At 32.5% G+C, this 23,306-nt stretch overlaps 6 protein-coding genes across 6 annotated transcripts; 3 read left to right on the top strand and 3 right to left on the bottom strand.

The window, feature by feature from the left end:
* Nucleotides 1–124: 124 nt before the first annotated feature.
* LOC106297636 lies at nucleotides 125–4,919 on the bottom strand. The gene is made up of 4 exons (XM_013733840.1): nucleotides 4,310–4,919; nucleotides 3,466–3,800; nucleotides 2,811–3,010; nucleotides 125–458 (listed from the first exon to the last, which is right to left on the bottom strand). Exons 1-4 carry the CDS (start codon nucleotides 4,863–4,865, stop codon nucleotides 125–127), a joined length of 1,425 nt encoding a protein of 474 aa, XP_013589294.1. The 5' UTR covers nucleotides 4,866–4,919.
* Nucleotides 4,920–7,063: 2,144 nt separating this feature from the next.
* On the top strand, nucleotides 7,064–11,015 carry LOC106299400 (GDSL esterase/lipase At5g41890). Its single transcript, XM_013735492.1, has 5 exons — nucleotides 7,064–7,322; nucleotides 9,525–9,655; nucleotides 9,828–10,070; nucleotides 10,341–10,602; nucleotides 10,678–11,015. The coding sequence occupies exons 1-5, from the start codon at nucleotides 7,070–7,072 to the stop codon at nucleotides 10,908–10,910; spliced, it is 1,122 nt and encodes a 373-aa protein (XP_013590946.1). The 5' UTR covers nucleotides 7,064–7,069; the 3' UTR covers nucleotides 10,911–11,015.
* A 659-nt stretch (nucleotides 11,016–11,674) lies between these two features.
* LOC106298889 (DNA primase small subunit) lies at nucleotides 11,675–14,765 on the bottom strand. The gene is made up of 16 exons (XM_013735018.1): nucleotides 14,607–14,765; nucleotides 14,483–14,533; nucleotides 14,219–14,394; nucleotides 14,055–14,132; nucleotides 13,847–13,958; nucleotides 13,556–13,640; nucleotides 13,436–13,487; nucleotides 13,283–13,344; nucleotides 13,090–13,205; nucleotides 12,877–13,001; nucleotides 12,707–12,775; nucleotides 12,525–12,582; nucleotides 12,347–12,420; nucleotides 12,178–12,241; nucleotides 12,012–12,091; nucleotides 11,675–11,896 (listed from the first exon to the last, which is right to left on the bottom strand). The coding sequence occupies exons 1-16, from the start codon at nucleotides 14,719–14,721 to the stop codon at nucleotides 11,834–11,836; spliced, it is 1,380 nt and encodes a 459-aa protein (XP_013590472.1). The 5' UTR covers nucleotides 14,722–14,765; the 3' UTR covers nucleotides 11,675–11,833.
* Nucleotides 14,766–15,467: 702 nt separating this feature from the next.
* LOC106300425 (probable polygalacturonase) lies at nucleotides 15,468–17,545 on the top strand. Its single transcript, XM_013736560.1, has 5 exons — nucleotides 15,468–15,997; nucleotides 16,219–16,339; nucleotides 16,412–16,586; nucleotides 16,668–16,738; nucleotides 16,811–17,545. The coding sequence occupies exons 1-5, from the start codon at nucleotides 15,665–15,667 to the stop codon at nucleotides 17,446–17,448; spliced, it is 1,338 nt and encodes a 445-aa protein (XP_013592014.1). The 5' UTR covers nucleotides 15,468–15,664; the 3' UTR covers nucleotides 17,449–17,545.
* LOC106300426 lies at nucleotides 17,498–18,368 on the bottom strand. The gene has a single exon (XM_013736561.1). The coding sequence runs from the start codon at nucleotides 18,278–18,280 to the stop codon at nucleotides 17,684–17,686; it is 597 nt and encodes a 198-aa protein (XP_013592015.1). The 5' UTR covers nucleotides 18,281–18,368; the 3' UTR covers nucleotides 17,498–17,683.
* A 314-nt stretch (nucleotides 18,369–18,682) lies between these two features.
* Nucleotides 18,683–20,027, top strand: LOC106300423 (KAT8 regulatory NSL complex subunit 3). The gene is made up of 6 exons (XM_013736559.1): nucleotides 18,683–18,958; nucleotides 19,024–19,085; nucleotides 19,178–19,313; nucleotides 19,393–19,465; nucleotides 19,553–19,618; nucleotides 19,734–20,027. The coding sequence occupies exons 1-6, from the start codon at nucleotides 18,816–18,818 to the stop codon at nucleotides 19,944–19,946; spliced, it is 693 nt and encodes a 230-aa protein (XP_013592013.1). The 5' UTR covers nucleotides 18,683–18,815; the 3' UTR covers nucleotides 19,947–20,027.
* The last annotated feature ends 3,279 nt before the right edge of the window (nucleotides 20,028–23,306 follow it).

Raw genomic sequence — 23,306 nt, 5'->3', positions numbered from 1 at the left:
GGTTTTGGATAATTTCATTTTTCCTATACTTTGTAATCCTTATATAAAGAACCTCTAGTACTCATTAATAATACACAGAAACAATTCTCCATTCTTTTACAACAATATATATATATATATACATTCACTTATAAATAGTTTTGGATTTTTGCCAAATAAGCTCAAGCTCTCGAGCAAACTCCTTTTGTCTGCCGACGACAATGGTGATGTGGTCTTTATCAGGAATGACGTGGACAGTGGCACGTGGCACTCTGGTCTTGACGCTGTAGCTGCACTCCACAGGAATAACCTCGTCCTTGCGACCGTGGAAGATGGTGATGTCACAGTCCACGTGGTCACGGACATAGTCCAGATACGAATCGAGCTTGCCTCCTGATCCGAATATGATATTGTGTAATGTGTGCCACGACCCGTTGTGCGTGTGACATAAAAATCCTTCTATCAAATACGTTCGCATCCTGCAAAAGATAGTTTAATTTAGCTTATTTAAATTTGTAGGTATATATATTTTTATTTAGTTTTATTTGTAGGTATATATTGTTTTTTTTTTGAAAAAATTGTAGGTATATATTGTTTATGTATATGCTTACATATAGTGGAAGAAACTATTTAAATTAGTTTAAAAAAAACATAAAAAATTATCATATATTATAATGATACAAAATGTATCTTGTTATAAAAATTTCAAATGAGCTAAAAAAATAAAACTATACTATATTTTTTTGAAGTTCATCTAAATGTTGTTTTTTAACAGAGACAAACTAATCTGGATTTTATAATTTAAATTCTTTTTAACTTAATATTTTTTGTATCTCATTTTATATTGTATAGTCTTGATGATCTATACTATTATTTGAGAAGTCAATTTGCTTATTTGTCACATTATCCATGATTTTAGGGTTGAGTCATTACTTTTAATAAATAATTTTAAATTAACTATAATTAAAATATAATTCATTATTTATCTGATTACAAATTAATATTATAAAATTATCTCAAAACAATAAACGGAAAAGGTTTTTGAAAAAAAGAAAAGATAATTTCATGTATTTATTTTGTGTTTATCTACATTTTTGTTTCTTATTCACTAATTTTATAATAATTAGATTTATGATTACACTAAAATATTAAAAAATAGGTTTATAAGAATATCAAAAAATGATTGATATTTGTTTGTAAGCGTAATATGTCATGGAATATTTTTTCCTAAATTATTAAATTTATTTTATTATTAAAATACTAAAAGTGGTATATAAGTAATAACAATAATTTTATTTATATTTGCTTGCTATTCATGATTTTTCTAAATATTTTTTTTATTGGGAATGGAATTATCTTTTAAAAATATTAGCTTTTAAAAATATTATCTTTTAAAAATATCTGTCTCCAAAAGAGAATATTTTCAAAATATTAATTTAGAATTAACTCTAATTATTTTTATGTTTTTGAAGAATTTCAGAAAATTATAACTTTGTTTAAATTACAATTTTTTTAAAAGACTATAACGTAAAAAAATGTGATTCTATTTTTATAAAAAATTGTATTTTTCAAATTATTTATTTTAGTTATAATTATTAAAGTTTGAAAGTTAAAAGACCATTTTGAAAATTAAAAAAAATATGTTTTTATACTAAAAATACTATTTTAATATCTATATTAGAAAAAAATAGCATGTCTCTATTTTAAATGAGAAATAGAGATTGACTATAGCAAATTTTTTCCTCTATTATAGCATTTAGAATTGAATATAAAAATAGATAACAAAAGTTCTTATCTTATACATTATATATTAATGTTTTATTTGTTAATTTGTTTGAGTGTGTATTCAGTTATTATGGAGGTATTCACAATATAATATACAATTCAATGATTTTATTTACTTTGATTAATATAATATGCAAAGTTGGGTTAGGTTGAACATTTATTTTTTGCTTTTGATTTATTTTGAGATTTTGTAGGTTTTGGTAATTTTAATAATTTTGTTTAATAACATCACTTTGTATTAGCAATTATATATATATAACAAAAAATTTTTTAAGATAATAACTTATTTTAAAATAATAAGATATTGACATTGTTATCGAAAATAATATTTTTAAATTAATAAAAAATAAAAATTAAAAAGTTCATAAAAATATTATAAATTTAATGTTTGACTTCAAAATTTTGATCTTTAAGTTTAATAGTACATTTATCAATAAAATATCTAAAAAAACAAATTATTTCTGCATGTGCAGACAAAACACCAAGTACATATTTATAGTACAAATTCAAAACGTCAGTTAATGGGGCCAAATAGTGGAGGAGACACGGTAAGTCGTTTTCTGTCGTAAGACAATTTTTTTCTTTTTTTTCTAATACATAAACCTATTAGGTTGCATTCTCGCATTTCCTAATATATGGTACCATATTTTTATGTAAAATTTACTAAAGTGAACCACTCAACTTCTTATTATTAGAAATTTTGTATAACAATTACAAAACGTCAAATTCAAGATAATATAAGTAGACGAGTAGTTGGTTCATTAAAACTTATTTGACTTTTAGACATTTCGGTGTTCCCCTAATCTTGTGAACCGTGAACTTCAGGTCAAATCTTGTTACTTAATTTTCAACAAAAAGTTTGTGGACGTAAACCTTCGATCTATCGTCTGATCACTAAGGCTACGATTATTTCTTCTTACACGCTTGCGTTTTTGTTTTTTTTTCTTGTAAATATTAGAACATATCAAAACGCAAACGTAGTTTGACAAAAAAAATCAAAACGCAAACGTAAAGATAAACATAAAGAACTCATCTTAAATATGTACCTGTTTAAGGTGAGGAGGCGAGTGAGGGAATCAACCAAGCGATGGCTTTTGCAGAGTACAAGGCAAACGGTGCGGCCAAGGTGCTCATACCAGCTAATTAGCGATGCACCAAACTGCATCGGTGGCCAAACGTTCTTTGGAGCTACTTTCCTCATCACGTATTGTGCTGCTTGTACTCCCTTTGGCACCTTGTAATATGGCTGCCAATTTTATATGACTTCATTTAGTTTACCAAAATATTCTATATAGTTAGTACCATGAGGCCTTCATAATTAAGTTAAGAAAACAAAGTTTATATTGATCAAAACGAATTTTTACCAAAACTAATCATTTTTTGTTTGGTTGATGTACTTTCTAAAACAGGAAACCCCAACCACTAACAAAAACACGTAGTATATCATAAAACTCCTATAAATTACCAATTTCTAAATTAAAAGATATATTTGGAAAGGGAGCAAAATCATAGAACACAAAAGTAGATTCATGTTCAATTTGGTGACTACATTTCTTAAACCGGAAATACTTGTCTAAAAATTTCATATCGAAAGAGAAGGGAAACGTGGGCTGATATATAAACGATTTAAGACATTTCTACTCATGATCACTTGTTTTCTAAAAATATAGAATGGTTAGAAGGTATGTATCATTGACTTACAGGAGCCAAGAGAGTGAGGGACTTTATAGCTCCAGGGTGTTTAACAGCGAGCGCAAGAGCCAAAACGCAGCCTAAAGAGTGAGCCACTACGTGAAACTTTTTCAGTTTATACTGAGAGATCACTGATTTCTCAATCATCTCTAAATGTTCTCTTAATGTATACAACGAGTCGTTTGGCTTTGGACTTCTTCCATAACCCAAAAGATCTACTGCGATGAGCCTATAATTCGATTTGGCTGTATCAGAAAAGTTTGGGAAGAGAGTCTCTGACCAAAAGGATGATGAAGATAAGAAACCATGTATGAATACAACGTTGTCTCGTGCCTTCTTATTATCTGCACATATATATTCCCCAAAATAATTAAGAAAGCTTCTAGTTTGTGGGATGATGCGACAAGAAGTTGTTCCTATCAGACTCAAAACAAGGCATAACCCTTTTGTTCATATGATTAATATGCTAAACGGCGATCAATGCTATAATTCTTGGAAGTACACTGTTCTCGTAAAATACTCATATTAATTGATGTCTTAGTCAAAAACTTTGTTTTTCTTTTAAACAAAGTTTTACTTTTTGTGAATTACAAAATATTTGTTGTTTTCCATATTTGACTTTACAATAAATATTTAGTTTCTTATTGTTGTCTTGACAAAGAACTAATGTGAATTGTGTAAAAGTATCACTGAATATAAAATAAAGGAATTATGTTTTACTTTTATGTAAATGGTGACTTTTGTTGTCTCATGTTACTATTTTTGTTACAATGAACCAACTTTCATCTCACCAGAATTTAAGGTAACCAAGAATTCAATGTATGAATTTGGAAATAATGGATATAATATTTACCTTTAGGTTGTTGAACTTTGACATATAGAGAATCTTTGTTGGAAGGAGAAAGCCATGAAGTGCAAAAGCTGCAATGACAATCAGACCATCTTGGCGTTGTTGGTAATTTCTCAACGACCGTAGAATTCAAAGTCATTCTCTTTTTGCTACCACTTCTAGTCTTCTTCTTAGAGTCATCAGTATTATCACAAGAGTCCAGCACATTGTGTCTCATGATCAAACCCGTATAATTGAAGAATTTCACGGAGCTCACGAGCTTAGAGAGCCTCATTAGAAGCGAAGGACCGCGTGAGTAAAGCGTGTCTGAGATCTCATCGAAATGGATCTTAGTTCTTGTCATAGACACAACATTTGAGTAATCTCCTCGTTCGGACACGATGATTTTCCTGGTCTTGGCTTGTGCCTCGAGTGGAAACGAGCAATAACAAGGTTTCCATTCGTATTCGAAGAATAAATCTAACGTTTTGTAAATGAAACAAAACAAGTAATCAAAAATGTCAAGGAAAAAGAAGACGAAGAAGCCTATGGTTTGGTTGAGCCACTGTGCAATGGCCATGATGTGTGGTGGTAATGAAAAAATGGTTTTGATTTGAATTTTGTGGATATTTTTGTGAGAGAGAGTTATATAAATTAATGATATGTTTGTGAGAGAGAGGATAGTTATAGCAGAGACGGATATATAAATTTATTGTTCATTTAACATATTTTGCTGTCCAAAATGATGAAATTTGGTGGAGGTTGCATCCTTTTTGGGTGGGCAAAACCTAAATTAACTAATTTAATGTTCATTATAATTCTTCACAGTATGTTTATTACTTGGAATGTAACATATTAATTTATGGTTTAAAAGACTTTTGAGGGTCTGAAAGTACTGAAGAAACTGTAGTTAACTATATTTTATTTTATCTTATACTAAAAGTCTAAAACCAAATGTTAAAAAAAATGCCAAAATATTTTTTTATTACAATTTTTTCTTAGTTTTCTAATAATTTAGAAAAAAAAACATAGACAAGATTGGTAGTTTGAATGAATAACATAATAATTTAATTTACTAACATAATAATTTAACTTATATAATCAAATTGAATTCAGGGTAATTCTGTTTAAACAGTTATTCTATTTGAATATACATATCATCTATACATCTACCATTTTTGTGAAAATATATAAATATACTTACCAAACTATATTTTGTATTTTTAAGAAAATCTCAACATATTAAGTATTAATTATACAATATACATATTATTATATACAGTTTGATGTTACTTAGTAGTAATATATATATATCAAATCCATCAATCAGATTTTTAACATATTTTAAAAACATTTATGATTAAATTTTAACATATTTGGTAAAATAAGACAGAAGACATATCTATAAAAGATATCCCCTTTTGGTCAAAATAAAAAATATCCACTTATAGAATTAATAAACAATAGCTAAAAATAATTATTTGATTTATCTCTGATTAAAATAAATAAATTTTACAATTAATGATTTATAAGACATATTTAGGAAAAAGTAAAAATGTTTCATTCTCCAGTTACATTAAAATATTTTCAAATGAAGTAATGTTCTACCCTAATTGTATATTTTTCAAGTGCTAATTGTCTGATAAATAATAAAAATATATAAAATTAAGAATAAATATAATAAACATTAAAAAATAATTTTATAAAATTTAAATGCAGTTAGTCAAACTATAAAAAGTAAATAGCAAAATAATAATAATATCCTTTTGCTTTTTATCAAGTAATATGCTTACATTTATTATTCTTAAATTCTTTATAGAGTTTATTAAACTAAATTAAAAATTTAGAACATACATAGGGTTTAATCTAGTATAATTGTAATATTTTATTAGAGAAAATGAGTGATAATAGAGAATTAAAATTAAATTAGTCTATCACGTGGATGAGTTAAGAAGCATCGTATTATTATTTTTTCGGTTCGTGTTCTTAAAATGTGGTTCTTTGTTTTTTATGTCTTATTAAACTGTTGACCCAAATTGATACTTAATGTAGGCATTAAAAAAAAACAAATGCGCATCCGCGAAATATGAAGAATTATCATATGTGTGGTCGATACATCACATGTGCAATTAATAAAACTGCAACATCGTTGTCTTTGTATATTAACCAGTCCATCTAAATGGCAGCCCAGCCTATAGTTTGCTGTCCTATTATAGATTCATCATGTTAACGTATTATACCTCGTATTATTCTTAAGCTTTGCAGTAACTTTATGAAATTTCAATAGTTAGAGCATAAATATCGATTGTCTCTAAATGAGGTTTTTGAACTGTTTGTGGGCCCCACAGACGCGTGGATCCTACAAAAAAAATTTAAAACAGTCCTCAAAATCACGAAATAAGGATCGGTCTTTGAGAAGTTTTTGCACTGTTTGCGGGTCCCACCGACACGTGGCGGCCTGCAATTATTTTTTATTTTTTTATTTTTTTTAAGAAAACAAAAAGGAAAAAAAAAATTTCTTAAGGAACCCATCTGGGGTTTTACCGATAATCATAGTCTTAATTATGCATATGCACTCAAGACCCAAGCGAAATCAATGTTGTGTTACTTGACCAACAAATTAAGTAATAGGATACGTAGAAAAACCATGTGCAATCTTTTGAACAAGTCCTAATGTTACATACGTAAGCAAGAAGAATGGTTCAAAAGTCCTAACTTTATTTAACCAAAACCGTATATATCTGTATATTGGCAAAGATTCGACCAACGTAAAAAAGAAATAAAATGGAGATCACATGTAGTTTTCCTCGCAAGCTTTTCAATCTCACTCTTCTTCTTTGGGTATCACATCTTCAGGCTACTGATCAGTCTTTCACAAATTTCATATTTGGAGACTCACTGGTAGATGTTGGAAACAACAATTATCTCTTCACATTGTCAAAAGCTGATTCTTCTCCCTACGGCATCGACTTCAGACCTTCTAATGGCCAACCCACCGGAAGATTCACTAATGGTCGGACCATTTCTGATATTGTAGGTATGTCTCTATATTAATTCATTAATATTTTATCTATGTTTTAAATGAATTAACAAAAATACTCTTTTATATTAATTTAAAAATATTGAATTGATTATTGAACTTATGTTATATGTGGCATTTTTATGCTAGTTTAAAGTGGAAATAAATTATACTCTCCTTCTGTTTCATACTTCCTCCGTTTCATTTTACTTGTCGTTCTATAATTCGACACACAGATTAATAAAACATTTAAGTTTATCTATTTACTAGATAAAAACATCATTACCAATACACCTAACCATATTTCAACCAATAGAAAAATAGATTTGAATAAAAAGTCAATAAATTTTGCATTGAAATCATAAAACGACACTAATTTTGAAACAAAAATTTTGCTCTAAAACGACTTCTAATTCGAAACGGATGAAGTATTAAGTGTCACTTTAGATTTGTGCATACAGATTAAAAAATAGCTAATTTTGCATATTTTCTATATAAAAACATCATTACTCATATACCTAACCATATTTCAACTAATACAAAAAATAAACTGGAAAATAAAGTTAATAAATTCTGCATTGAAATGCTAAAACGACACTTATTTTGTAACAAATTTTTTTTTTTACAATGACACTTAATATAAAACGGAAAGAGTACTCTAATATTTACAATCATAAAACGACAATATTTTCTTTTTTTTTGGATAACAACATAATCTTTCTTAAGCAAAATATTTATAGTAAAACAACATTTATTGTGAAACTGGAGAAAATATTAAAAAATGGTTAGTACATTGATTAGATATAAATTTGATGTAAAGGTTAGGTAGAACAATTTAATATAACAGAACCCTCGTAGTTTACAAACACACTTTTTTTTTTTTGTCAACAGTTTACAAACACACTTAAAAGTCAATAATTGATAGATAAGTTGACTCGTTTTATAGCATGTAAAGTGAGCATCGAGTACTTAGACCGACGAATTGAAAACAGTAGTAATGTAAAAGTGTGCAACGTCGGAAGATTAAAAAAGGCTAATTCCATAAATGCGACTAACATTCATTCATGGAGTACTAACTTATTACAATATGCTTTTGAAGTGGTTGTCTCTTGAATCACTTAACGTTGGCTTTTGAAAATTTAGATGATACTAAGAGCGTCTCCAAAAACAAACTCTATTTTGAAGTTTCCAAAACTTTATATTTGAAGTTTAAAGGTATTTTTTTCCAAAAGCAAAACTTCAAACTCAGCTTCAAAACTATTTGTATTTTATAATATGGTCCTTATATTTGTCATAAGTAATTTAAATTTATAAAACTTTTGTAAATATAACACATATTACAACAATATTAATTAATAAAATATTCTATTAAAATATAATTTTTTTAATAAAATAATTTAATCAATATTAAACTTCAAAAAAAAATACCATATTATCTCATAAAATGATTTTCGTAATGCATATATAATCTATTAGTGCATTTCGAAGTAAAAATGGCTCTCCTCATTTTTACTTTATAGATTACGAACTAAAATTTGTTAAAATCGAGTGATATTGATACTTGTAAATACATTATATCTGAACAAAAAAATAATACTCGTGAATATATTCGATATGAATAAGAAATATTTGTACGAAAAAGACATCAAAAACAACAACAACAACAACCATCTTCAGTTACACAAAAAAATTGGAAAAAAATTGAAAATTTTGAAGGTTTCGGATCAAACTTACCTGACTACTAGTGTTGTTATAATATTTAAATTTGTGTAATAATTATGTCTTCGTGTAATTCTTAAAAAAAAATTTTGTTAAGTTTCTTTTGTATATTATTGTTGTCTAAATCTAGTTTAAAATATTTTAAATCTTATTTTAAATTTTTATTTAGTTTTATGTATAAAATTGAAATTCTGTAAACAAATTTAAAATATTATGAGATATAATTTTTTTAAGAATTAAAACAATAAACAAAAAAATATTTATGAATCATAAAGGTGATGTGTGATTGTAGGGATTAAAATACAAATAAAAAATATGAAACTTCAAATTTGAAGTTTTTAGTAGTGAAACTTCAAATATAGAGTTTCACTTCAAAACTTCAAATTTGAAGTTTTGAAAAAAAAATTTGGAGAGTAAAAAACTTCATATTCGAAGTTTCATATTATAAATCTGAATTGTCTTACGTACACGTGCTGATCACTGATTTTTTTTTTTTAACAGGTGAAGCCTTGGGAGCAAAATCAGCACCAACTCCTTATCTTGAACCAAACACTGAGGTTAACACAATTCACAGTGGGATCAATTATGCTTCTGGTTCGGCCGGAATCTTTGACGACAACGGTCTTTTGTTCGTAAGCTCCCCATATACAGTAGTTCAAATGTCGTTTTAAAGTGTCGAGTTATAATCCATAATAAATACAATACTATTATTTAATACTCAATTTACATAGAAAATAACAGACATAATATGTAACTATAGATATAGTGACTGTTGAGAACAACAAACCTTTTGGTTTCTGACAGATAGGGAGGGTTCCGCTGAGAGAACAAGTGAGTTATTTTGAGAAAAGTAGAGACTATATGGTAAGAATGATTGGTGAAAATGGTACGAAAGAGATGTTGAAGAAGTCAATGTTCACAATCACAATTGGGTCCAATGATATATTAAATTACATCCAACCATCTATACCTTTCTTCTCTCAAGACAAGCTCCCCATTGGTGTCTTACAAGACTCCATGGTCTTTCATTTAACCACACACCTTAAGGTAGTAAAAGATAGTACTTTGTGTAGATACATAATGCATGAAGTGTCAAGCAATTATTGTCTTCTGTTACCACTTGCGTCCACTAGTTAATTCGTAGTAAAGTTATATAAAGAATTCAATGGTGTCAGACCAAAATTTTCTGTTTGCGTGAAGTTTAAAATATTTTTACTTATTCTACTTTTTACAAATATTTTTGTCAACTTGAAAAACCAAATGCAGAACGCCACGATCTAAGTCATATTAACTGTGCCAAGTCCCGTGTGTTCGCAGCGTTTGCATGAATTAGGAGCAAGAAAGTTCGTGGTGGTCGGAGTGGGACCACTCGGTTGCATACCATTTGCTCGTGCCTTGAACTTGATACCAGCTGGAAAATGCTCTGACCAAGTCAACCAAATCGTCCGTGGCTATAACATGAAGCTTAGACATTCTCTCAGGACATTGAATAATGAGTTAGGATATCACAACACTACATTTGTCTACGCCAACTCTTACGACCTCTTCTTGAAACTGATTTTGAACTATCGTCAATTTGGTAAGACTTTAGTTGTGTAGTAACGAAATGTTTTTGTTTTATTAAGACTCCTACTGAAATGTTTTGGTTTGGAAGGGTTAGAGAACGCGGACAAGCCTTGTTGTGGGGGCTACTTCCCACCCTTTACTTGCTTCAAGGGACCGAACCAGAACTCAAGCGAAGCGGCCTGTGAGGAGCGGTCAGAGTTTGTGTTTTGGGACGCGTACCACCCAACCGAAGCTGCCAATCTCATCGTTGCGAAAGCACTTCTTGATGGGGACCAAACTGTGGCTACACCTTTTAACATTCGTCACCTTAACCATCTTTAATCATTAATGTAAAATCTTTTTGTGTAATTCATAACCATATAAATAAACTTTGGCCTGACCGGTTGAAACGCATCGGCTACGGTTGCGGCCGCGGAAGTTTGTAGATGTGGGTTGTTGCGGTTTCTACTGGTTTTAAGAGATTTATACGACTGGTTATGCAGTTAAAAATTGGTGCGTTTGCGAAATACTTATGACTAGTTAACTACTAAATGCAGCCGCAACTAAATAATAAATTAATAGTATTTACATTTTATATAATTATAAAAATATCAAAAATCCTAATATTATAATAAATATAAAAATTATATTTAGAAAGTTATAGTTTTAAAATTTTAAAAATTATAGAAAATATTTTTATTTTTATAATATTTTAAAATATAATAAATATATTTTAGTATTTTTATAATTTCAATTTAAAATTTTTTATTGAATATTTTTATTTTTGTATTTATATTGTTTAAAAAAATTATCCTCCCGCAAACACAAACGCTAGCTGGAACCAACTTTTGAATTTACGAGGTTTAGAACGGTTTGAGTGATTGTTGCAAAACGCCAACAACCGCAAACGCTAGCTGTAACCAACTTTTGAATTTATGAGGTTTATACCAGTTTAGAGCGGTTTGAGTGATTGTTGCAAAACGCCAACAAACGCTACCAACCGCAAAAACTGTGTTTGCAGGTGGTAGCGGGGAAACTAGTCTTACCTTCAATCACATCAATAAGCTATTATTTTCTTAGGAAACGTAACAACAAGAGATATACTACTCTTTTTTTTTTTTTTTTTGAACAACGAGATATACTACTCTCCTGATAGATTCTAAAGCTTAATGAAGACCGTTCATTACAAACTAAACTGATAGAAAGCGAAACTTAGACCAAATAACCGGATTGTTAACGACCGAAGTAAACTCAATACATCAGAGTTACCAGCTGAATGAATCTTTAGATTTGCCAATTTTGGTTTTGTATGAATTCTCTATTTCTTCCTGCAGGCAATTCATTAAACATATCAATATCACTCTTCCAACAGATGCATCAAAGCCTTTCTGAATATTTTGGGATATAATCATGGGGGAGAATTTAGATAAATGAGGGATCTACCTTGCACGATTTTAGTAAGGGTTCTAGGAATGAAGATCTAAAGAACTTGATTGATTTCCCAAGTAAGCTTGTATCTGTATCTGGCAGGTGTTAAAAAATACAACAGAAGTTATTTATGCTAGCTAGTAAAGGCTAATCCGAACAGTGATTGTAATTAAGAACGTACCATCATCATCATCATCATCATCCACATCCATTTTGGAGCCTCCTGAGTTGATTTCTTCTATTAGCTGTCAATCATAAAACGAATTGAAGTATATTAGTGAATTGTGATGATCTAATTCAGTTTCCATACACCTCTTTAACGTATCATATTTTGTCTATTATTTTAGTACCTGTGAAAGTGTTGGAACTGCCAATGGATCAAACTCGTCGCAGTTATTTGGGTCGATAGGAACACATACACGACCTGAAAATTCACAAGACATTTCTTCTTTAAGGTATATGTAACATGACTCTGTGTATCAATTGGTGTGATTAACATAATATATTCAAGAATCAAACGGAAGGGACCTGTTTTTGGATGGACACAGAAAGGTGCTTTAAGTAAATGGTTCATTTGTTTTGAGACCTGTAATTAAACAAGTAACCATTACAACTTCAACTTTAACTTGTCAGTTGCTATACATGTAGGAACTCTCATCTCATAAATATCAGGGAGGCTTAATAAAACTGAAGCATATATTATAACAAACCTCCAAATCAATTCGAGGATACGTAAAGGTGAAGACTATCTCTTCTACGCACATACGCAGTGTTGGAGCCTGAAACATTGGATACCAGATGGAAGATAATGAACAGATATAAGGGGATTCAAGTTCATTGAGCGAAATACAAGTAAACATTTCACAACAGCAATACAAACCTTGTGTTTCTTGGATTGGAGGGTGTTTTTAAGCTGCTCCCACCTAACAAGGCTGATGGCTTCTTCTGATAGAGATGATCTATTAGCAGATTTCTCCCATTTTTCTCTCAGCTCTGATTGAATATCTGTCATGACCATTCTGGTAAGTCACCAAAATGAGGCTAGGGCCACCACGTGTAAGCTGACAAAGATATATCATGACACTTTCCGTACCTTCATCTGAAATCAACTCAAGTATCTTGTCATACTTGTCTTTGGTAGAGAATATACTTTGATTTTCTTGCAACTCACCCTCAAAGAAACCCTTGAGGAAATCCACATACGATATCCTGTAAAAAAGGGCCCGGATGAAATTAGAAAGGATATTGAAATCAGAAAGGTGTGATGGAGGAGGAGGAACACTTACGCAAGGAAGGGATGAAGAGAATAACCCATAAGAGCGACTTTTCGTGCATTGTTCTCATTTCCCTGTTGTAACATTAAAAAACAGTAATTAAACTTTAAAAGAGAATTTCACAAAAACAAAACCAGCAATTTAGATAGATCTTGAGAAAGCAACCTTATAAACACGGAAGTATTCAGCAACTGCTGACCTTTGTTCATTAGTCATCCTGCAGGATTTGATAATGTGAAGAAACTGGTTCATAACAAATGAGCGTTCAGTAGATATTGTTTTTACCTGCGAGCTTTAGGATCACAAACCCAACAGTGAACTCCACGGCGTCCACTGAAGACCCAGAGAATGTGTTTGAAACCAAAATCCTCTGCAAATTGGCAAAGCCCAAATAAATTAAAAAAAAATGAGTTGCCAGATGTTCGTCCAATACATACAGTGTTCCACATTGCCAAACACCATCAGTGAAGTTCTAAACAATTGAATAGGGTATAGAAAGATAGCAAGCTCATAGGAGATGGAAAAATCTCAGGAACAATAAACAAATGGAAGTTGTATCATCTATATATATGATACCTTTGAGGGAAGTATGAATGACTTTGATAGCAACAGTCATCAAAGGCCAACATTTGGAGCAAACATCGGCTCCAGAGCAACAGTATCTAACGTCGTCATAATCTGTTATATCCTGAGAAAAAACACACAATACAATTCGAGTCAAAATACAAAACAATAAACATCAAAAACAAGAAAATTTCTTTAGAGAAGAAAATTGAAAACTGACGATATCAAAGACCAACTCCCTCTCCACTGGAGTGAACACATTGGTACCAGTTTGAGAATAGGCATGCCTCTTGTCAGGCTGCAAGAGAAAAAGAAAACTCAAATCAAAAATGGTTTCTAAAAGCACACAGCTGATGAAGAATAAGAAGAAGAAGGGGGGCTCACATCAACGCTATAGACAGCGCCAATATCAATCTTGTAAGGAAAACAGGATTTGATAGCGTGTTCCAAAGCTGAAGCAGACTTGAAGGACTTGTAGCGCAGATAAACATCGTTCTCGAGGGTAAAAGAGAACTCTCTTCGCCCAAAGTAGTAATCATCGCAACCAGGATGTTTCCCATCTATTACAGCCAGCATCAGCATGGTGTTATTATTAGTATTAGTATGGCTTTCAAGTAAGTGTAAGAGAAAGAAAGCACAAGCACATACCGTGTCCGTAAGAAAGCCATTTGTGAATATCATTGTAAGGAAATAGATTTCCTGCATTCAAATAATTAAATAAGCATTACTTGAGAGCGATCAGATTTTGCGAAGAAGATCATTGCAAACTTGCCGTAGTAAATTCGGAGGTAATGAACATTGAAGAATTCTTCTGGTTTTGAGTTGGTGAATTGTGGTGCATCGATCATCGTATCATCTCCTCTGCTTCCAGTCTCCTCTCTCGCCATCTTTCCCAATTTTTCCAAGTAGAGAGATTCACAGAACGCTTACCAAGTAGCGGGAAAGAGGAGACGAATTAGGGCACATTTGGCGGGACCATTTATAATGGGCTTTGAACATTTGGGCCCATTTATGATTAATAAATGAGAATTTGGAAAAAAAAAAAACACCGAACTTTCGTTGTCTTTTGAATTAATTAACAATGTTTTCGCTCAAAAATATATAGACCCCTGGATTCGAACCCAGGTTGATTGGTCAAATGACAAGGTATTTTACTACTGGACTACTGGCACTTTCAATGTACTTACTAACATGTTTACTTTTATTTGGTACATATTAAATATAAAAAATTCTCTAAAAACTTAATAAGATCTTTAAAATTCCAAAAAAATTAAAAAATAAAGAAGCTTTTTATAAAATTAATTTAGAAATTAAAAATAAAATTTTATTTTTCTTTTTAAAAAATAAAAACTCTTCCAAAATTTTCTAAAAACTTAAAAAGATCTTTAAAATTCCAAAAAATTGAAAAAATAAAGAAATTTTTTATAAAATTGATTTTGAAATTAAAATAGAAAATAAAATTTTACTTAATTAATTCTAAAGTCAATGAAAGTTTGGTGTTTTTTTGGTCAATCCAAAAGTTTATGTTTCTTTTGGCAATTCGTGCAAAGTTGAGGTTTTTTTTGGCCGAATTCTCATTAATAAATATATATTAAAACCCGAAGATTCGAAAACCATTTTAGGAAAGGTAGGTCAAAACCGTAATTTAGCTGTCTTCTCTGCTTTCCTCTTTGGCATTACTCTCCCAGCAGATTTCTTGGTGGAGTCAGTTAATGGCGTTTCTCTAAGATCAGATTCCTTCGAACTCTTTCTCCCGTTTTACTCTTTTTTCTCCTTCACTCTCTACACACACAAGGGCGGCTTCACTGTCTCATTAGTAGAACCACAGCAATGGGAATCTCTCGACTTCCGATCTCTGTTTTCGTATTCTTTTTGCTCTCCGCTCACCATCTCTCCCTCGGAGATCCCATCACTTGCTCCGGTATAGTTCCGATGAAGCACAGGAGCCAGATGCTGTCGATTTCTGACTTTGGCGCTGTCGGTGACGGCACCACCTTGAACACCAATGCCTTCAACGCCGCCATTGATCGGATACGAAACGCCAGCAGTAGCGAGGGAACGCTTCTGTACGTGCCTCGCGGCGTTTATTTGACTCAGAGCTTCAACCTCACCAGTCACATGACTCTTTACCTCGCCGATGGTGCAGTCATCAAAGCCCTTCAGGTGATTGATTCAGATCGAAATGTTTGGTTCTAGGCTTTGGATTATATGATGTGATGATTTTGAACAGTGGAAATGTCTGTCTGTGATTGCATTTGAGATTCATATGCATTATATATGCAGATGTTTTGATATTTGTAGATCGAAGATTGAGTTTAAGTAAATTGCAATTTTGAAACTATTTATCATACACATCCTAATGCTTGTTTTGATTGATTGTTCAGGATACGGAGAAATGGCCTTTGATTGACCCTTTGCCTTCTTATGGCAGAGGAAGGGAGCGCCCTGGATCAAGGTATATTAGCTTTATCCATGGAGACGGACTCACCGATGTTGTTATTACAGGTTTGTTTCCGAGTTTACTTTGTATCATCCTGCAATCAGATTATCTTTTTGTGTTAATGTGTGTTTGCTTAGGCAAAAATGGGACCATTGACGGTGCTGGAGAACCTTGGTGGAACATGTGGAGACATGGAACTTTAAAATTCACCAGACCGGGTCTCATCGAATTCAAGAATTCAAGTGACATCCTCATCTCTCATGTTGTTCTTCAGAACTCCCCTTTCTGGACTCTCCATCCTGTTTACTGCAGGTTCTCTTCTCTCACTAAAACAAAAGCATCTCTTGAACTTTTTTTTGATAATCACTAATTAGCATCTCTCTTTTCTCACAGTGGTGTTGTAGTTCATCACGTTACCATCCTCGCTCCAACTGATTCCCCAAACACCGATGGGATTGATCCAGGTCCCCATTCCACTTAATTTACATCTGTTTACGTTTCAAATCATCAACTTGTGTGCTCACTCATTGCTACAGATTCGAGCTCTAACGTGTGTATAGAAGACTCCTACATATCCACTGGCGACGACCTTGTTGCAGTGAAGAGCGGTTGGGACGAGTATGGCATTGCGTACAACCGTCCAAGCCGTGACATCACCATCCGACGCATCACAGGATCTTCCCCATTTGCCGGAATAGCCATCGGAAGCGAAACCTCTGGCGGAATCCAGAATGTCACGGTCGAAAACATCACTTTGTACAATTCCGGAATCGGCGTTCATATCAAGACAAACATTGGCCGAGGAGGAAGCATCCAGGGCATCACAGTCTCGGGGATTCACCTGGAGAAAGTTCGGACCGGGATTAAGATCTCTGGCAACACAGGAGATCACCCGGATGATAAATTCAACACATCGGCTCTCCCTGTCGTACAAGGCATAACGATCAAGAACGTCTGGGGAATCAAAGTCGAGCGTGCTGGCATGGTTCAGGGATTGAAAGATGCACCTTTCACCAACCTGTGCTTCTCCAATGTTACATTCACAGGAACAAAAGGTTCTCCGATATGGAAATGCTCAGATGTAGTTGGAGCCGCCGAGAAAGTCAACCCCACAGCTTGCCCTGAGCTGACATCAACCTCCCAACAAGGCGGTTACTGCGGAAACCAAGCATAATATGTACTCCAAAAGCCTAATGTAATTTAAGTTATTCTTCGTCTGCTTCTGCAATCAATTTAATTTAATTGAACTATAGGATTAAGCTTTTACAGAATCACATATTATACTACAAAATCAGCTTCATCTCATATGGAAGCTGTCAGAGAAAAAAGACATAGCCCGTATATAAGAGGGGCTTTACTTTATTGTATCTTTACTAGATTTAAAGGACAAACTAGAGTCTTCTTCTTGTTCAGACCAAATGGTTTAGAAACTTGCGAATCTTTGTCCTGAACACACTCTCTCTTTCACCTTCTCCTTCTTCTTTGCGCTTCATCAAAGTCACAGTAATCTTCATGCTGGAGCCATCCTCCTCCTCCTCCTCGAGATGGTGCTTTGTCTCCTCCACCGCGATGGGACCGACAAACATCTTGATCGCCGGAATATCCACGACTATGCTGTCTAACGAAGGATCTGGACCTGTCGTCTTTTCTTCTTCACCGGAGATGATCATGTCGTTGCCGTAAGGGATCTGGAGGCCTCGTCCAAACATCCCGTGTCGACGGTGGTGGCACGGACGGCGGTTGAAAGTCAAGGGACGTCTAGGGAAGTGACGATTGATCGGATGGAAATTCATTAAATTGACCGGTACAGTGATCTCATCGGAAGATGTTAATTCGGGTCCTGGTGATCCGGATTCGTGAAGGGTTGGGTTTGTAGTAAACGGGTCGGAGTCGGCAGATAAAGTGTTATGGCTATCGGCGATGATTTCATTTTCGGGCTTGGAGGCAACGACGGAGAGAGCCAACGTGAATAAGAGAACGGTGACGGTAACGGCGAGCTTGGCCATTGTTGAAATTATGCAAAAGTCTATAATGGTAATAATATCTTTTATTAATTGCGTGTGGAGATAGTTTATAGACTTATGAACGGTGTTACTATCATTTGAAGTTTTCTTCGGGACCCATTTTCGTGGAAATTATTTTCTAAAACTGACATATCGATAAAAATAGTTTTTTTTTTCCTTGGTTGGTTTAGAATCCCGAAATAATTATGAACCAAACTATAATATTCCTTTCATTAGTAATCTATCTAATATATTTATTTTGCCAGCATCTATCTTACAAAATTTTACCTTTTCCACAAAAATTATGTTAACTTTATTTATTTAATTTTAGGCAATTTTTTAAAAACATCATTTATTTTATATTTATTTTAAATAAACAATAAAAAATTTATTCCTCTCCATATTTGTAGCCTTTTGGGCCTATATATTTGTTGGCCCAATTATAACTCTCTCAAACAGACGCTTAATTGCGCGCGAAAATTAAATGATTTTCCCCATTCTTTAGGGCTTCTGAGATTTCAAGCAGGTTTCATCATCAATGGAAGCTTCAAATAAAAGAAGAAAGGAAACTGAAGAGTTATGTTTCGGTGATGAAGAATCAGAGATTTCATCTTATTCTTCGCCGGTAGTCATATTTGCTCACGGTGCCGGAGCTCCCTCTTCGTCCGACTGGATGATTCGGTACGCGTTTGTGTACTTCTTTGGACACACAGAATTGTCTTAATGTTTCTTCTCTTTTGGCTTAGATGGAAGGATAAGCTAAAGAAGAGCTTATCAGCCGTTGAAGTTATCACATTTGATTACCCTTGTCAGTGAAAATTCTAGAATTTTTTATATATAATATTTGTGTTCTTGAATCTTGATAGAAACTTTGGTGTGAATTTTGAAATTTCTGGGTAGATATTGCTGGAGGGAAGAGAGGGGTTCCTCCAAAAGCTGAAAAACTCGTTCAATTTCATTTAGATCTTGTCAAAGAAACTGCTGCTAAGTTCCCTGGTCATCCTTTGATATTGGCAGGTAAATCAATGGGTTCTAGGTATATCTCCTTCTCTCTCATCCTCTGTTCTGTTACAAACCCTTTTTTTTTATGTTGAATGTGATTTTATCGTTTGCAGAGTAAGCTGCATGGTAGCCGCGGATGAAGATATTCCAGTTTCAGCTGTAATATGCTTGGGATATCCACTTAAGGTTATGTTTCTACATTTCTTTTTCTCCTGTGATTATCTGATTGATAAGTGGAAGGGAGATCTTTACATCGTTTTGTTTAATCTTTAGGGCACGAAAGATGCAATTAGAGATGAGACGTTGTTGGAAATGGGAATCCCTGTGATGTTTGTGCAGGTATCTTTTATATGCATATTAAGTTTTACATAACTACTCTCCAGGGTTTGTACATGATTATTGCTAATGGCTATATGGATTGTCATCAATGGTATTTTTTCTTTGTATCAAAAAGGGTAGCAAAGATCCTAAGTGTCCACTGGATAAGCTCCAAGCTGTTTGCAACAAAATGAAAGCTTTGACTGAGCTGCATGTCATCGATGGTGGAGATCACTCCTTCAAGACTGGGAAGAAGCACCTTGAAGCAAAGGGTTTGACACAAGATCTAGTTGAAGATGTCGCTCTGCAAGCAATTGCAGCTTTTGTTTCCAAATCTCTTGCTTTCTGAAAAGTCATAATAGTAACCGCTTTACAGATTTGTAAACCAAGCAATTTTTCCAACTCAAAATCTTTTCTTACAATAGATGCATCGTTTGACTAATTTCCTATCAGCTAAACAACTTTAAAACAGATAACAGAAAAGAATAAAGGAGAATGAAGAGTTCTGTGTCAATGAATGTTGCGTATTTGGTCAAGATCTAGTATTTACTTACGTTTGTCCCCTTATTTTTTAACAGAACAGATACCTGCAAGCGTTTCTGTTGTGCAATGTTAATTATTGACTTGATGGAACCACATAAATAAATAAATAACTTCTGAAGTGCTGATAGACTGACTACATTTGGTTGGTCATGCCCAGTACATTAGCTTCTTAATTCCAACTCATAATTGGCTAATGTAATGCCATCAGTTTATTAGTGCGGTTATGATTTGTGAGGTGTCCTTAATTCAGCAACACGCTTGGTTTATTTCTCTTCTCTCTGTATCTTGGTTTGCGACACCAAACTCATTTCTTTTCTTTTCTTTTTTTGAAAGAAACACTCAGCCTCCATTACAGATGGAATGCCAACGTTAGCATGGAAGTCTTCTTTACGTGGCGCCTCATGGTGTGTATTTGACTTTAAGAGTTTCAACCTTAGGAGTAATATAACATGACTCTTTTCCTCACCGTTACCAAAGCCGTCCAGGTAATGATTACTGACCGAGAAATCACATCTTTGCTTGAAATTAAATCCTCTTGAGATACTTGATTCACTAATTATGTGGTTCTGGATCCTTTGCCGTGAGCGCCCTGGACGAAGGTTTATTGGCTTTTATTCATAAAGACGGACACAGTTGATGTTACAAGATTGTAAACAGAGCTGGGAATTTGAATCATTATCGGCTCGCCCCGTTTGACATGCCCGCGGCATGGGTTGAGTGATTTGAAAAAAAATGATTTGCGGGTGCAGGTCGAGTGTTTTCTAAGAGGACGGGTCGGCCAAATTTCAACTGCGGATACCGGCTAACCCGCAAAAAAAAAGAGATTTTTAATAAAAACTATTTTTAAGAAAATTTAAAAAAATTGTTTAATTTTAATTATAAATAGATTTTATTATTATTTCTATTAATAAAAATATTTTAAATAATAATTTTATTATTATTAATATTATATGTGAGTCTAGAAGTTTAAGCGGGGCGGTGCATGTTTTATACATTTTTTGCGAGTCAAACGAGTCAAATTTTATGAATAAAAAAAATCACTCAATCTGCGGATTAGCAGGTCAAAAGGGACGGGTATAACAAAAGGGCCGGGTATGACCGCAACCCAACACTAATTGTAAATCATTTTTAGAGTAAACTATTGGAGTGAAAAAAGTATTAGCTAAATTGCACCTGAGTAATTCCAATCAAGCTGAAAATATATAAGTTGAACTAGAGTAACTATTTTTGTCTTTTTGTGAATTTATAGTGTAAATTTGTTCTCCCTATTTTTAGATTTTTAGAGTAAAAGTTTACTCCAGTTCATTTATTTCTCTTCACACCCATTTTACACTCAAATTTTTTACTCCCAATTATTCTATTTTTACCGATCTCACTGTGTATCAGGTTAAATGTCCAAGTGTATATCAGGTTACGGAACCCATTTCGTGTATCTGTAGTTGTACTGACGGATCCTTTTGGCCTTAACTATCCCAAAAATAATCAGATATATCTATTTGTGTGCAATGATGGTGATTAACAAGCACCGACAATAAACAGAACTATCTGCTGAAGTTGATGATGATCTGAAATTAAACAAAACAAGAGCAGTTAAATTAAGAATATCTGAAACATATTTGTAACACCAATGGTCTTCCCATTATTTAATGTTTTAAATTTCTTTTTCTTAAACAGATCTTTTACCAGTAAAAATAATACATACTATAGTTTGACTTCACGTTTGTGCATATATTTTACTTTTTTATAAATGTATAACTTTGATATTATCATAAATTTTTTAAATATATGATTACATTCTAGTTATATATATATATATATGGGGTTTTTGCCAAAACTAACCCACAACTTGATTTTAACCCCAAACTTATACCAAACTTGAATCAAATGCAAAACTAACCTAAAAACCTAGTGAAATTACAGTTCAGCCCCTTGTGACCAAACAAAAAAACAGAAGCCATATTTACGAATATAGCCCTAGTAAATCGTCTGAGTCGTCTGAGATGTTGGAAGTCGTCTGGTACCGGTTTATTTTAAAAATAATTTATAAATCTTGTAAAAAAATATTTTGATGCGTGAAAAATAAAAATCAAGTAATTATAAACAGTTTTAAGTGATATAAATTAAGATATGATAAAATTGATTTGTTTTGAAGATAGATGAGTGGAAGTAGTGAATCATGAAATACTTTGGTTTAGGAGTTTGGCAAACATATGTTGTAGTATTGTATGTATTGTTAGGGTTAGATTTTGGAAAACTAAAATGTTTTTTTCAAAAATTAGTTTTCACCTATATGTGTTTATTTATGTGTATAGTAAACACTTTTCAAGTTTGATTTGATTTTATGAAGTCTTTAATTAGATAATTAAGTTTAGGGGTTATGTTTAGGGTGTGGACAACTTATATTTCAGTCGTCTGTTGAATAATTTACTCGGACGACTTACATTTCAGTCATCTGGTGAAGAAATTAAAACAGACGACTTACATGTAAGTCGTCCAAATATTCCCGCCTAAAATTTTTTAAAAAAAATATTTTCCCGCTTAAATAATTTAAACCAGACGACTTACTTGTAAGTCGTCTGGAAAGTCTTCTATTTTAGTTTCCCGCTAAAAATATTTAATTTCCCGCTAAAAATATTAAACTCTTCTGGACGACTTACATGTAAGTCGTCTGTTTTAATTTCTTCACCAGACAACTGAAATGTAAGTCGTCCAGGAAGTCGTCTCAGTAAAAAATATTTAATCTAATTGGATTTTTTGTCTCCCTATATAAAGAAAAATTTACACATTCTCCCTCCTCCTCTCAAATGGCTGCAACAAAAATGTAATGTTCATCATTCTAAAACTCTCCAACCTCTCTCTAATCTCTTTGACTTGAAAACACCAAAACTTTATATGAATTTTTCAGTTTTGTCTCATGTATTTCTTACTAATCTATCTCTTTTACAGATTTTTAATCAAATGGTACTTATCTTCCACTAATTTAAAGGTAGATCTATTAATTTTAGATATGTATTTTTGTGTGTTCTATAAATGTAGATTTATCTAATCTTCCACTCATTTTCTCTATTTTTAAGTCATTTGAACGTTTTTGGATATGCAGGTTTTTCAGATCTGGATTTGATATGCAGATTTTTCAGATCTGGAAGACTTCTGAGACGACTTACTT

Source organism: Brassica oleracea, chromosome C6 (assembly GCF_000695525.1).
Source record: "Brassica oleracea var. oleracea cultivar TO1000 chromosome C6, BOL, whole genome shotgun sequence".
NCBI lineage: Eukaryota > Viridiplantae > Streptophyta > Magnoliopsida > Brassicales > Brassicaceae > Brassica > Brassica oleracea.
This window is presented reverse-complemented; position numbering and strand designations above follow the sequence as displayed.